Source organism: Aquila chrysaetos, chromosome 20 (assembly GCF_900496995.4).
Source record: "Aquila chrysaetos chrysaetos chromosome 20, bAquChr1.4, whole genome shotgun sequence".
In the NCBI taxonomy this organism is placed as follows: Eukaryota; Metazoa; Chordata; class Aves; order Accipitriformes; family Accipitridae; genus Aquila; species Aquila chrysaetos.
In genome coordinates, this window is record NC_044023.1 from 16,708,363 (window position 1) to 16,724,630 (window position 16,268).

A 16,268-nucleotide genomic window follows, 5' to 3' on the forward strand; every position below is an offset into this window, starting at 1 on the left:
AAGTTTTGAGATGCTAACTTAGATCACTTTTTTTTTTTTAAACATCCTTATCAATTAAAATAAGGGTCTATATGACTTAGAATTGATGGGAGCTTTACTTAACTAAGTTAGTTAAGATACCTTGTAGTGCTGTTTGTGCAGAAAGCTTGCTGCCTCAGGCTTACATCCAAGATCCTCCTTGTACCTGAAGATTACTTGTTCTTGACAACTAATATCAGCAGCAGATCCAGCAGGATTCACCCGGCGTGCAGATTTCTTGGCAGAATTTTAGCTTTTTGGGCTGACTATAAGCCGTTGGTCTGGTTGTAACCAAGCTCAGCTTTCTGTCTGAAATCTGCCCGGGTTTGATGCAGGCTGTTTCATGTGGTTGTCAGTGCTGGTTAGTCGTCTTCCTTCTCCCTCTTCATGCCTCTCCCCCAAATCACAAGCTCTTAAAAATAGTAATTTGGGAGGTTTTGTCTGCTTTCAGATATTAAAATGACATTCATGTTCTCCACAACCATAAAGGATAAAACAATAGAAATATTTTTCTTACTTTAACAGGATCTGACAGTACCCGGCACAAGTGTTATAAGCAAATTAAGGGAGGTGGCACAAAACCTCTTTTCCTTTAAGATGTCAACTAGTTTTAAGTTACTGGAGCTGTGTATTTTTTTTCTCCCCTTTTTGAATTTTTTTCAGATGCTGGTGAAGAGTTGTGTTATCTTAAAGAAAAGTTCTAATAAAAGCATGCTTTTAGAGAAAGAGATCTACCAGTTAAGTCAAGTTAAAATGAGGTTTACTCACGTATTTTTTTACCTTAGTATGATCAAGACTAATTCTTTTCTAATGAGAAGAGAAAACACCGCTGGTATGGAGCAAATGTATTCAAGATAGTTGTTGTGGACATTATTTGAACGTACTTGGTCCATGAAGTAAATAGTTCAAACAATCCAGATCTGGCAACATTTCAAAAAAATGGGATTTGTTTACAATTTCCTTATATAGTACCTCCAGAACAGTTCCCTGATGTCTTAATGGAAAGCCTAGTGAATCGATAAAAGTTGGTACATTTACTTAGGGTGGATTTGGATCAGGCCCCAGTAAAAAGAAAAATAAATTCTGTGTTTGGGGAGTTGTAAAGATAATAGGGAGTTATATCTATTGTGAGTGTGAAGTTAATAGTCTAGAGCATCGTTTTTTTAATGCATCTAATGTTAACTATAGTGATTAAAAATATTCTGGAAGTGTAATCAGGTTGGTGGTGTGCTGAAGGCATGTTATGCTATGCTGTGGGGATCTTTGTAGTCAAAACATTTTACTGTTCATGTCGGACATCAGCATGAAATGTCCATTGTCAAATTACACTAAATGGCAAGCAGTACATACATGTTTGTGATAAATCAGACTCAGACTTTTAAAAATAATCTTAATAAGCAGATGTTTATGTTGGGAATGGATACAGAAGAAGTGAGCATTAGCAGTGTTCTGGCTTAAAAAATATTTCTGCAGTACTCTGATGTATTCTTGTCACTTTTTTGACCAAGCTTTCTATTCTTTTGCCCTAACTCTGATAGAGTCTGTTCTTTGCCCTTTCACTTCTGCCCTTGCTAGTTTTGCTTTCTCTTCCTCTGTTTCAGTTTTCACTCTCCTACTTGTTTTTTTCAGTCGTGGTGAGCAGACTTCTGCAAAATGGGAAACTTTTGCTCTGGTGTCTGCAAACAGCCAGGATTAGGGCTCCTTTCACTGTCTTCCTCTAGAGTTTGCTGTCCTGGAGAAGATCTTGACCTTACTTTTTTTGGTGATATTTCATTTCTAAAGGGATGTTGTCTTATTAGACGCCAGGATAGATGGACTCTGCAATGGTCCCAGTCTGAAAAGGGACAGCAAGACTTGTAGGAAATTTGATAAATTTTGGTGTTTTAAAAAAAACCAAAACAAACCCGTAAAGGATGCAGCAGAGCTGTGGTAGTCACTGAATCTAGTAGCTTGATAAATGCAAACTGCCGACCTATTCTCTAACTGTGGGTTTTTTAGCCTGTTTTATTTGTTCTGTTGTCTGTGATGTTAAGGAATAGAATTGAGAGGACACAGGCACAGTTACTTTTAATGACTACAAGCATGAATTTCTGGAGTGTAATGGTCCTGAAAGAGAATTCTGGAAATACTAAGGAATTAACTTATGTGCTTCTACATCCCTCCGGAGAAGAGGAGATGGCAGCTCAGTTTAAGAAAGTTTTTCAGAGTAGATGTGCTGAGCTCCATGTTACTTAATGTATGGTATGCCAGATTGTCCATTATTGTTTTTCCTTTTTTATTAGAAAAGATGCTATACTGTCCTTTTCCAAATAAGAAGCGTTTTCCGTATTACATGCTCAACAAATAATGCAGTTAAGATATCTCAGAATTGCCTATGGCACGGGCTTGTTTTAGCCTTGATAAAGAGTACAGCAGTATATAATTTAAAGTTACCTTTTTAAAAACACTGTAACCAAGTTACATTTGAAAGGAGAAGTGAATTCTAGAGGTCACAGCCTTCAGAGGTTTCATATTATGGAGGTAAATGAAGCTGTTTTTCTTTATGGTGTTAATAGAATTAATGTAACTAGCAGCTCCTATAACAGTATTTGTATGTTGATACCGTATAAATAACTGCATTTATGGAAGAATAAATGGAAAGTTTGAGGTCTTAGTTTAAATTTTTAGTTTGACCTTGAAAAACATTCCCAGATGGATAGAGTTAAATGAGCCCAGCTTTGAAAGAGGAACATATGAATCATGGTTGCTAGGCTCTTCCTTGAGAGGCACAGGCTTTACATTTACAGTGAAGTATTTCAAAAAGTGATCTTTAAACTCAGAGGAACAGTGCAGTTGAAATGACACTGGTGAAATACTATAAATTTCATTAGACTTTTAAATAGAGAATTTGCATGTCATTAAATGGAAAAGGTAAAAAGTATTAGACATTAGAATATCAACTGCAAGACTTGCGAACTTTCATAAGTGGTTGAGAGGGGAACAGAAAAATAGGCATCCATCTCCTACTCGTGGTACGTACTTCTTACATAAGTTTTGTTAAACTATTCTGTATATTATTCTCTAACATTTGCATGGTCTAATTTGTCATTTTCATAACAGTGACGCATAGGTGTTTGCCCCATTGGAATGCAGAAACAGAAATAAGATTTCCCTGAAACTTGCTCTTGCTCTGCTTGACTAAAATGACAGTGAAGCACATTTAAACACATGGGAGCTTACCTGCCTAAGACTGAGGTTCCTGGGTTGGGAAGTGTGGATTCAGGTCTCTTGCAGTTGTCTTAACTGATCTTGGTTGGGTCACACTCCTTACAGTTTCAAACTCATTGTTAAAACTAATGTTCAGGTCTCTGTGAAGTACTGATACTACTTTTTGCCCACTGGTATCTAGCCTGTGGCCCTTATGGGCTGGTCTCGTGTGTTCATGCAATGCTCAGCATAGTCAGGTTCCAGGGTTATTTGGGGCCCTATGGGTTTCTGTAACAAAAGGATTTGATTGTATCTATTTAAATAAATGCCCTGATAATAAAAACCTATGGTTTATTTTACCCCATATGAGAAAACAAAAGGAATTGCATTTAAGACTCTAACCTTCACTTGCTGGTTACATTTAGATGCCGCTCTATTATCAGTACTGTAGGAGAGTACTGCAGGTTAGAAGATCTTTTACATTGATTTGTGTAATCTGGCTGAAGTCTTGTGTGTGACTTCCTTTGAAATCATGGTTGTGATTTTGGGTGTGCAGCAAATCGTTTGGGCTTGATGATCTTAAAGGTCTTTTCCAACCTAAATGATTCTATGATAAATCCTTTTTTCTGTGTCAAGTGGTTTTACTCTTAGAATGTTTCTTTATGCGTTTGTGTGTTCCCTAGTATTTTGGCATTGCTTTCTGTCACTTGGAACTTTGATTTTAAAACTCTGAAGATGTGCTTCACTGAGTAAAGGACACTTGTAAATTATTCAGATTTCTTGGGATCCCCCAACTGAAATAGGAAAACATTTTTTTTCACATCAATTTCTGCCACTTTGTTTCACTTGTCGTTTAAAATTGCGGCTCTGTATTGCCAGCAAATATTCATATAAAGTGTACTTAGAGTGAGCGTGATGTCTCAGACTAGTGTCAATGAGTGCTTTATCTTGCAAGAGACACAAAAGTAGGCAATCCTTTTCTCGTGTTAACGATTTCCCCCCTGCGTTCTGTACAAGCTGGTGTAAAGTCTGCGAATCCAGTGTTGTCTGAAAGGTACAGTTATGAGAACAGGTTACAGGGTGTGGATTTACAGTTCGTTAGACATTATACAGTAGTAGCCTGTCTGTGTGCTATTAACAATGTAAATAGCAGGCAGTGCACACTGTTATTGTCCCATTCATCATGGTGTATTAGTAGTCAAATGGAAGTGACCCTGGAGTATTTGCTTGCCGTGTGGAAACCTTTTTACGCAGGCATACCCGAAGAGCTCCTGCATGAAATATTAGCAATGACATTTAAGTTTATACTTTTTTTTTTCTTACCTAGCTTGATATTGCATCACAGAAAGTAGATACTGAAAAATAGGAGTTTATTATTCCTCTCTGATTTTTCCCTCCCAGCGTATATTTACTAGTTTTGCCTATTTTGCAGTAAGTTAGGTGTGCCCGAGGTCTTAATACTTTTAAAAATAAATATCATATAAATAAATAAGCAAGACTTGCTACTTAATGAAGTGCAAATCAGATAATTTTATTTATTTATTTATTTATTTATTTATTTATTTATTTAATGTAACCTCAGTTGTGAAAAGGTGCCTGTGACTTAGATAAGCGTAGCTCTGATCTATCACAGCCATGTCAGATGTCCATGGTCATTGTATTTACATCCAACTGTAAATCCAGTTGCGGCTGTTATTGCAGGTATCATGCTTAATTTTAATGTAGCACTAATAAGGTTTTTGGAAAACCTGGGATAGACCTTATTTTTTTTAACGAAAAGTAATTAAATTGTTATGATGAAGATACTTACTACAAAGGGAGCCCTTAATTCTGGAAGCCATTCGGTGTGGATACATTCTTTTGTCTGCGAGGAACAAAGTGGAGTCCGTGGGGCTCTACAGGGCTGACAGCGTCATTCTGCCAGCAGTTACCTTGCGTTATGGCACATTCACTCTTAAAGTGCAGCCCACTCAATTTATTTCATAATTGGTGTTCCATTAATGAACAAAAATGTGCATGTTGTTAAAAATACACATAGGCAAATTAGTAGCTTTAAAACAAAACTCTAGGGTCAGTTCTAGCACAGAGATAAATAAGTTTAACTTAATTTCTAAGTTACTGTTAAGATAAATCTATTACTTGAGGGTTTTTTTTTTAAGAAAATAAGTTTTCTTATATCAGTTTTAAACCTTTAGTGTTATAGATCCCTTAGCCATGTGTTTGGCAATAATGAATTTATACTATTATGTTTGCAGTTTCCTATTTTTTGTCTTCTTATGACTGAATAACGTTTTTAGTTATATAAATGTAATATACCTTGAAGTTGTATAGTAAATGTTGTATTTAATGCTCCAGTAGTCTCTGAATGCAGTTTTAACTGTTAAACTATCTTCTTAAGAAACTGTATTCTTAAAACCAAAATTGTAGAAACTAATTTTATTAGTAAAAGTCTGCAAGTATGTGTGTTATCTCTGAAATCCACACATGCTCTGACATACTGTTATCTCTATTTCTCTCTCTTAATATAGCTGTTACACAGATCTCTGGCAGCAGATGGCTGGACTATAATGCACTGTTAAACAAATAAAACCATTAGGCATGTAATACTGCCTGGTAAACGACTGTGTGTTTAAAATGGTTTAAAACAATTAAATAGAAAATAAAGTTCATTTTTAAATTGGAATAAAATCCAAACCCCTTTCAGAATACATAAAACATCCCCTCTTACGTTGTGTTTGTCATTTGAAGTCAGTCTTTTTTTATTACATTCTTGCATCTGGTGTAAGTTAATCAGTCCTAAATCAGTTTTCTAATAGATGTTTTCTACAAGTAATCGCTCCTTTTACATTTATCTTTGTAGGAAGATTTTTGCTTTTGTAATACTCCAGCACAAAATTATCTATTGCGTTATATGCTCTTTTTTCCTCATTTTCAAATTTGATACAAATGTATTAAAATTATGTTTCAACACTAGTGTCATGGCTCTGTAATTAAACTGTTTTTCAATAATTGTCAGCAGCTGAGAGATGCCATTTTGTCTTTTTGTTTTTAGATATGCCAATATTTGGTCTTTGCCCGGCTCATGATGATTTCTATTTGGTGATGTGTAACCACTGTAATCAGGTCGTAAAACCACAGGCATTTCAATCACATTATGGTAAGTGCTTAACTATTTTTAATAATTAAGCGTGAGGTTAAATCAGGATTAAGCCTGGCAATTTTTTTAAAAATTGATGGTACATAGATCATTACATTATAAATAATGTCAAAGAACATAACCTGTGTTTAATCATTTTATATACATTGTAATGCAGTTACGTAAAGATCTTGTTCCTTTTAATTTTTTTAATGCCTTCTTGAAATGCTGCATACATACAGTTCAATTTTGAAATGACATATATAGTGTATTTCACAGACAGTGCGTAGTGTGTTTGTGTCTGTCGTTTCTCCTTGTGTATTTGTACAGATTATTTTTACACGGGTTCTGTTACAGTGTGAACTTGAGCTAAAAGCTAAATGTACAAATTTTGTTGTAAAACATAGTATGCTTCCAATGGCCAGTAAGCTTGCTTATTTATTTTCAGAAGTATCAGTTTGTGTTTGTTTTACTGGTCCGATGGTTTTGTATATAAACTGTGCTAGGAAGCTCTTGTTGTGTCGGTTGGTGTTAGCCAGTGTTTATAGAGGACTGAGAAAATGTGAAGTGCTACGTAAGTTCAAGTGCTCAGTTACTTCCTACAGACCTAACTGGGGGAGGTTGGCAGTTCTTTTCCACACTCCTCTCAAGACTAGAAATAAACCTGAAACAATTTCACGCCAATATTTGGATAGGAGGTTTTTGGAATTCAGCTTTTCGTTTCTTGAGAAATTCATGAGATGTTTTCTGACCAAGTGGTAATAAAAAAGATAGACTTCTTCTGAACTATTCCTTCCTCCCTCTGTGTGTGCGTATTTGTACACGTTCCCTTTTTTCTAGGCCAGTGCACCTACTGATTGCCTCGGTGTTTAAAAGGATAGAAGATGCTGGATTTGGGTAGGGAGCCTCTTCTAGTGTTGAGAACAAGGGATAACTCGATAACTTTTCTTGCATCTTAAATAATCCAGCCCTTTGTCAAGAAAAGATATACTCACTTCTGCTGCTTCCTGGAGACTGGGAACGGGTCTTCCTATGCTGTGCAGAGTGTGAACAACTTCTCCCTCTTTTCCACCTCTCACTTGTTTGTTTTTGTGTTATAATGCCTTATGGGTTATACCTCTACCCTTGCTGCTGGATTTGTGTCTCACAGAGTGACTCAGAGAAGAATCTGAATAGGTTTCTTACTAGTTTGCTTGTTATTCTGTGGATGACAGTACTAATAAAATTTTTAAAAACCCCCACAGTTTTCTGGACATAATTCTCCAGAGCTGTAGCAAGCCAGAAGAAGAAAAGGGCATCAGCTTTTCTTACTTTTTGTTGCTATAAGCCTTTGTATCAGCCAAAAGCAAGTCCACCCCTTGCCAGGGTGATTCCTCACCTGTCACTGAATATCAATTTGGGATGTCCAATAAGTTCTCCTAAAATATGATATTAAATTGATTCTGACAGTTAAAAATAAATTTATGGGGGAGGACTGGATGGTACCCAGTTCTGAGTGTTGGCATATTGAATCTTCCATCTTCAGGTCAGTAATATGGAACTGGCTCAGGTTGGTAGTGATGGAGAGCTGTGGATATCTGCAGACACTTTGGGTTGTCATTCTGAAATGAGCAGGTGATCTCCAAATACTGTCTGACAAACAGGTGCCTGTACTGTAGGAACCAGTATCCTAGTTGTTGGCATGACCACCTTATGGGCAGATTGAAGAAGCAGTTTAAGAACTGAATAGGTACAGCATTGCTTCTTGACCATGGACATGAAAACATGCGGTGTTGTAATGGTGCTTGTACCAGTGTTAAACTTGTTATGCAAAGTTAATTCAAACTCTTCTTTAAGCACTACTTGCAATTTAAAAGGGACACAGTGAAGAGGGAACTACAAAATGAAGGTATGGAAAATATTTTAAAAAAATAAAAGAATAAATACTAATGTAATGTTCCCGTTCTGTATCACATTTTAGGAGTGTGATCTCTAACCATGAATGAAACCTTCTCTAATGTAAACCTTACATCAGTGGCAGATTCATACTTTGAGAGAAATGTAGGAGGAGGGGATGGAAATGACGAGGTTATTCTTAGTATTTCTTAAGCCTATTCTGAACAATGAAGACGCTTGGTGAGGGCTGCGGCGTGCAGAGGAAACAGGCGGGGTCATTCTGATGAGAAAAACAGGCTTGGGTGGGGTCAACGTCATTAAAGGACCTTAGTTTGCCAAACTCATAGCCTCAGAAAGGTAAGAAGGCTGACTTGGTGATTTTGTGTAGCGCTAGCTCTCATTGCTTTTTATCAGCCTTCACATTCTTGAAGTTCTTACGCAGTTGTCCCTTGTTTTAGCAAATTCAATGTGAGAGCTGATAAATATGGCAGGTGATTGATTACCAGGCAATGATGTATTTATTTATTTATTTATTTTTTAAACACAGTGTACTTCAGGAGAAGGAAATTGCTGAAGTCCTCAAAACACGCGGTTCTTAAAACAAAAAGTACACTACCATGATAACAAGAAAGTAAACCACTCTTTGGATTCATCACAGTCAGTTTGCCCTGAATTAGGTCTTTTATTTGTGGTATTATTTCAGGGATTGATAAAGGAGAGATTACTTCAAGTTCTGAAAAACTGCAGTGCATCAATGAAGCTGTACCTTTTTGTGATGTTCTTAGGGTCTTTTAAAGTTATTTTTAATTGTTGCCAGAGAAATAGTAATCTCTTAAAATATTCTACAACTCCTGGTGGTATGTGTCGCTTGTACTTGGTGTTCTTTGAAACTTGTCATGTGGGATTTTGTTTTCTGAAGTAGTAGAATATGCTCTTTTAAAATGTCACTTTTGTCAAAGGAAGGCTAAACAAACTATTAGCTAAACCTAATGAGCTAATTAATTTCTTCCAAAGCATATTTGTGATAAACTACTTAACTAGGTAGGCTGAAAGTGCATTGCAGGACATATGCTGGCTTTTTTACCTGGACCACAAGTAGTCAGAAATAATTAAATGTAACCTCATTCATCACAATATTTGACCTTTTTAGTAAAATACTTTATTGATACAAATCACAGGTTTTTGTATGTAACTGATACTTTTCTATTTCATGGGTTTGACTAGAAGAGATATTAATTCAAAATTAAATTCTACTTTTTGAGGCAAGCATGCATTTGGAGTATGAATTGCCATTTTAATAATTTATTCTGTACCGTTGGTATATATGCTATCATTGATTTGTAAAATTTGGTGACGTAATTGGTATGCAAATCACGATGTGTAGGTTAGTTTTAAAAAGCAATCTAATATAATGAGATACCTGAAGGCTGCTTGTGGTATTTCTTCTAGCCTGTGTACAACAGCTGACTGTCAGTACACTCAAACGATTTTACCCTCTTGGCCTAGGGTGGCAGTGATGCTGGGGATCTGGCAGGGCAGGAGCAGGCCAGCCAGACGAGGAGGAATTGTTTCAAGACAAATCCTCTGTCCAGTCACATCTCAGCTGCTTCATTTGTGGGGCCGGACAAGTGATTTAAGTCCTTTATTGCTAGTATTCTTCCTGCTGCTTTTTGAATGGTTACGCTTTCATGGTATCAGCATCTTCCTTGGGTGGCTCAAGATCAACTCGGTGGTGAAAGATGGAAAAAAGGTATAATGTTCAGGCATTCAGTCTTGTGGGTGAAGCACCTGAGATTGCTTATCATGATGACCTATTCTGAGAAAACACAGTATTTTTCTCCAGCTGGCGTATTTCTCTACACTCCGGATGATCATGTGCCAGCCTCTCCAACTTCCATGCCACATAGACCCTCCCTCTGTATTTAAATCAGGTGTATTTCTTATGTCCCTGCACAGTCTACTCTCAATATATAAATACTTACAGTAAAAATGACTTTGCTGCCTGTCAAATTGCTAACTCTCAGGCTCCTCAAGACAGCGGGATGTGCCTGTGTCCCTTTTATTTCCTCTCTCTCCTTCCCACGAAAACGTGCTAGATACGGTTCTCGCGCTGCACCGAAAGGTTGCTCTTTGAGGAAGCCATCGCGACAGTTATTTCAGGTTGTTGGTAGAAACCCTGAAGTGACGTGGTTTTGGGGCCGTATGACCTTTCGTTGGTATTTCAGCCGTTCCACGGGTTTATCGCATCTGCCTGTGGTTATCAGCCTCCTGTCTGAGGAGAGCTGCTTCTCTGCACCATCTGGGCCGCTTTGTGGCTCAGAGAGAGGAGATAGCTCAGCAGTGTGGAAGTAGCATCAGTGTAGAGATGTGGGGTTTCTTCCTTCTAATTTTTCCTAGTTTTTTTGCAGAGTTGTTTGTTTCCTCTGTGCCTTGGTTTCCATAAATACAAAGTGAGGTTAAACTCTCAGCAATAATAATGAAGGCTACCTGCAAAACTTAAACTGAGAGTGCCTGTGAGTCATGTAGTGATTGTGAAAACCATTAATACAGTACGTATTGGAAAGAGACGATGATAGCGCGTTGGGCTGTTGAGTCATTAAAAAGCTATGTCTAGTGTTTTGATTAACTTCCATGGGTTTGGCATGCAGTGGCAAAGGTGAGCAACTACTGTCAGCTTTGCTTGCTGCTGCTCTGTGTGCTGGCAGGGAATTGCTTAAGCATTTCAGTTTCCAATCAGCGTATGTTTAAACCTGAAGCGTAGGATTCGGAAATGGGATAATAATACAGATTTGCCCACCTTTTGTGATTTCCAGGAGGTTGTGAGATTGGAATAGAGAAGGTCATCAGATGACCTTATACTCAGCCTAAAGAGACTCAGAGGGCAGATCCTGGCAGTAGAGAAGAGATGTTCACTTGTGTTACTTGGGTCCATCCTGCCAGTCAGTGTAAGGTCTCTTGTGAATCTACTTCATCTAATTGTATAACCATACTCCTTCCTCTCTCAGCCAGTTCTCACACCCACCTTTAGTTAGCAGGTTTACTACTTTGGCTAGTCATAAGGGGATTTTTTTATGTTGGTGTTAAGTGCTTGGATTTGGAAAAAACGTGATATTTGTTGTGATTTTAATTGGGATAAATGATCCGTTAACTGTGCCTGCCAATATGCTGTTGTATTTTGGATGTTATATCATATGTAATTTAAGTATTACAGTCCCTGCAGCGTTACGTATTTGGGTTCTTCTGACATATTGTGAATTGAATATAAATTTGTCCTACCCTCTTCTGTTACCTCAAATTTGGCAGCAGCTAATTGTTCTGAAAAATCTAATGTCAGTACTTAATATTTTTAAGTTTTATTTTTCAAAGTTGTGCAGATGTTGCTTGTTTAGAATAGACTAGAAAGAGTGTTTAGCATGGATTACAAAGTCAAAGATAAAGTGTCTGTACAAGGCAGCATTTGAAGCAGATAGGAAAAGAAAGGAATGTACTGAATCTTGTTCCAAAGCCATTGGACCTGAGGACTGGGGGGTTTGTTGTTGGGTGGGTTGTTTTGTTTGGGGGGGGGGGGGGGGGGGTGTTGTGTGGGTTTTTTGGGTGGGTTTTCTTCCCCCCCCCCCCCCCCCGGAGATTGCCTGAGCTCATCCACGTTTTGGAGGGATAAGCCTTCATTATGGCCTGCATACTTTTGGCAGCAAGCAATTTGTTTCAGTAATTAAGTGTCCACTGTTCACTGATGTCTTTTTAAAGCAGTATGAAAACATTTTATATAAATCGTAAGAATTTTCTTGGGTATCAGTAATCTTCTGTAGTAGTCTAATAACCAAAATAAAACTTGAATATTATGTGGTGCGTCACAGATGTGCTGGAGTAATCTGCCAAGCATATTGCCAAATGTGCACAGGTGGCATTTGGCATATTATGGCTCGAGTTAATGTATATGATTTAACAAATTATCATTGGCAGCTTCAGCAGCTTCTGTTTAAATACACAGTCCTCTCACAGTAGTTCGCACAGTCCAGGTTCCAGCAGTTGGATATTAATCTCCGGGTCCAGCAACAACTAGTTTAATTTTTTGGCAGAGATTTGTGAAATTCTGTAGCTTTTGCAAGAATCAACTTGGCATATTCCCAAAAGGGAATGGGCTCAGAGGTCAGCACAGGATTCATTTCAGAAAAAAATGTTTCAGCTGATTATTTAGTTATTTTTAAATAATGCATAATTAAATATGAAAGTATTACCACCTGGAAAGAAACTCTGTAAATATATTTCGGGCTTTGAAATGTGTACCCCAAAGCCGTTAGCTGAATACCAAATGTGCCATGCAGATTTTAAGGAGCGATGAAGTTAGGTGCTGTGGTTAATTGTAACGTCACAAACGGTTCACATGCAGAAGGTTATTTTTGTAAGCGTAATGGCTGTGGTCTTTGTTTATTACATGAAAGCATAGGGAGTCTGTTTGAAAAGTCGATGGCAGTTTTCTAGTAAAACGTCCTCCTTTTTTGTGGGTACATTGGATTTGTCAAGTTCTGGTTGAAGACATAAAGCAATTTTAAGTATTAGCGAACAAAAAATGTCATATTCAGCTTCAGATTTAAAAAAGAAATCGATTGTTCAGTTTACCGCTTACCATGTAACTCATGTTATTCTAACTACAACACTGTGTGTGCTAAAATATTACAACCTTACAAGTGCTTTGGTGTACTTTTGGCTTTTCGTACCTTTGGTTAGCGTTAATCAAATTTCATACTGTTTTGCCATAGCAGAAGACCTACAAGCAACAACCTTGTGGTTTATTACAGGCAGAATATCTTCTTATTCTATTTCTAAAATGTTAAAGTATTTAAAACAAGTCTAACATACAAAATTATACAAGGGTTCCATGAAAACCCTGTTCCTTTATAGTGATCTCCTTGCTAGGTACTTGGAGACTGGGGCTGACTGCTCCCTTTTCAAGGTAAACATTGACAGGGGAAGAACAAGTGGAAAGAAAGAAAAACAAAGATATTTATCTTTGTGGGAAAAGAGGAATCAGTGCTGCGTTCGCTGTGGCTTACAGAAATAGTTGTTCAGCAAGAGAGAGAAAGTTAGTATGTTGATGAAGGGATTGAAGTAAGATCTGAAGAGAACAAGTAGTTCTAATAAAAAGTAGCTGTTGAGTGTATTTGGAAGAAGCCAGCTGGGGTAGTCGCATCAGGTCTACAATTAAAAATGATTGACAATGGGAGAGTTAAGCGGTCTGAAAGTCAATGTTAAGTTTTACCATTCAGAACTCATTTTGAATGATCAAACGGCCCATGGAGCAGAACACAGCTCTCGTAACCATCGTTTCAGATTTTCTGCAGGTTCAGGGAAGGCCATTCTGCATCAGCTTACGTGCTCCACATCCTTGGAAGGTTTCCTTCACAGTTAAAAGGGCTCTTTCTAATGCCTAAGCCACTCCTTCAAGCTGGAGCCCAGCCAGAGGAGGTGGCACACATTGCGAGGGCAGGCCGTGGGCACGCAGGGTTTGGCACGCAGCCCTAAGCTGAGTGCAGAAGAATGAAGCTGCAACCTGTTTAAGAGCTGGGGAGGTGGAAGAAGCCTGAACTGGAGTAAAAAAGGGCAGGATTTCTGCCACTGCGGAGGAGAGTTGGGAATGTGTCAGAGCCATCGAGGTGTGAACTTGGGTGTTGGAAGGTGGGGTTTAGAAGTGGTTTAATTTCAAAAGCTAACCATGTGCAAATCAATTATTTATAAGGACTTCCTCATTTATTTTGGGGGGAGAAGTATGCGTTCTGATGAACTGTATAGATTATTCCAAGAACTGCAAACCTCAGATGAACACCACAGCACTTCATTATTCCAGGGAGAAGTATTCTGGGAAGCTTGTAAAACAGTGTTGAGTATTGAACTGTCATGAAGAAAATAGTTTGGGTTGGTTTTTGTTGCCTTTTTTTTTTTTTTTTTTTTAATTCATGGAAGCACATAGTTTCAAGTTGTACAGACTGTACCCTCTCATCCCACCAGCCGACTCGAACCGCCGCATTTGGAAGAGAGAGGATTTGCACAGTCTCTTTTTCTCTGCAAGCACAGCTATAAAGGTCAGATAGGAAATCTCATCAATAACCATCAGTTACATTAATTTTTTTTGCCAAGATACCACAGCTCCCAGCACAGAGCTGTGCAGCACCTGGCTGGGGCAGCAGTGGCCAGCTAGCGCAGGCAGGAGGATGTCAGCTTTGGCAGGGCTGGTTCAGCACAGCTAGAATTAAGTGGTTTGCAGTCTTGGTGGGTGTGTGTCCGAGGAGGGGAAAGAGAGGCTGCAGGGGAGTAGCTAAAAAGGGAAATGTAAAATGAAGAACTTAAGTAAAATACATATAAAAAGAAATAGATGAAGACAATAAGGAGGAAGCTAAATAGGGAATGAGGAGAAAATGACCTTGTAGGGGGGCGAATGAAGTAGGTACAGTGCTGGTTTTAGTACTCAGTACAGAGGGCGAAAAGTGGAAGAAAGGAGGAGACATTTAACAGGGCAAAACAGGCAAAAGCTTTTTCACTAATTCTTCCTCTTAGTGTTTTGGCTGCAATGCTGCTAGCGTGGTTTGTGTAACATCATGACATTCCTGGATTTTGCACATTTTGGTGGGGGGCAGGGGGAACAACAGTGTGTCCTACTTGAGACATCTCTCCTGGCTTTATCGGGCACTGACTATCAAGGAAAGAGATGAATATATGCATGCATGTGCACTTATTAGTAGGTCATCTTATTTTGTTTTCTTATACATCCCTTTTACTGTTTCTTGCTAGACTTCTTACATTTCTTTAAAATTCTCATTTTCTGTATTCTAAATAGTATTTTTTTAGAGAGTAGGATGTACGTGTAGCTTTCAGCAGCCGTTGCAGTAAGAGGAGTGCCCACCAGTTCTCTACAAGTGGAGAGAAAAGGAGGTAGCGTACTAGACAGAAGAAAGTTATCCATGCTGGACCTACATAAAAGCAGTGTTTTGTAGGAACTTCTTCATCTGCTGCCTCAGGAAAGGTAGGCAGCATTCTGAAAGCTATATTCTCACCTAGAGCGATAGTGCACCAAATGGTAACCAGGTGTGTGAGTGTTGTGCTTTTGGAAAAACTCGAGACAATATTGTTTTTATGCCAAATTAAAAGAAATCAATAACATTTTGTTTTTAGACACAGCTACAAAGTGGCTGATACCTAGTTTGCTTGGCATTATGTCAAGTAATTTTCACCTGTTACTTATTTACTCATTTTTGCTCAACAGTTTGCTGGCTTTTTAAAAACAAACTTGCAGGCATTGACATGATACTGCTTTGGTTTTTTTTTTCTTCCATGCAATATGATACTCTTAAAATCTAACGTGATACACATAAAGTCTAGAAACGTGTGTTTTTTAGGATATTGCCAGAAGAGGGAGTGTATAACATTTTGTATACAATGAAACCTGTAAGTTTACTGATGAATAGCAATCAATAACCACGTGATTTACATAATAAGTTAAGAAAAAAATTGCAGGCTGAAATTCACTTTCAAAAGAGCACAATTAATGCCAACTTTTTAAGCTCCTTGTTAGGCTTAATTCAGTTTAGCACTAAATAATTATGTCCAAGTAATGTAAATGGCCTTGAAGTCAATTCATATTCCTAAGTGTTCTGTTGTGTCTACCTGTAAGAAAGATTCAAACAGCTTTTCAATAGCAGTCTTGGATTAGCTCTTGCAGTAGCCAGCTCTGTAAGAGCTCCGTAACAGTGTGAAACTGGAAAACAGTTACCAATATATTTTAAAAATGTAGAAAATAACAAACAAATAGATAAATATGATAAGAAATTTTACGTAAGTCTGTGATACTATTATTGACTAAATAGGCCATCATCAGTTATCTTGGGCACTAACATCCAAAATACTTCAAACCCTATTATCTGCTATTGATGAAACAAAACCATAAAGTAGTGTTTGTATAGAAAATCAATATTTTTACTCTATAATTTATGTAGATGTTCCTCCAGTTTGTCATGCAGCAGGGCAACAGGTTAATTCTTTGACCAACAGCAAAGTGATG

General features: G+C 37.8%; 1 protein-coding gene across 5 annotated transcripts in view; it reads left to right on the forward strand.

Annotated features, from left to right (window-relative positions):
- Positions 1-16,268, forward strand: part of ATXN7 (ataxin 7) — a 90,456-nt gene that overhangs the window by 44,473 nt on the left and 29,715 nt on the right. For 4 of the 5 annotated variants that reach the window (XM_030043719.2, XM_030043720.2, XM_041118771.1 and 1 more), the window contains one exon: positions 6,257-6,361. The exons of the other annotated variant lie outside the window; for it this stretch is intronic. In XM_030043719.2, the coding sequence (XP_029899579.1) occupies positions 6,257-6,361 (105 nt within the window). The remainder of the gene's footprint in view (positions 1-6,256; positions 6,362-16,268) is intronic. 5 annotated transcript variants of the gene reach the window in all.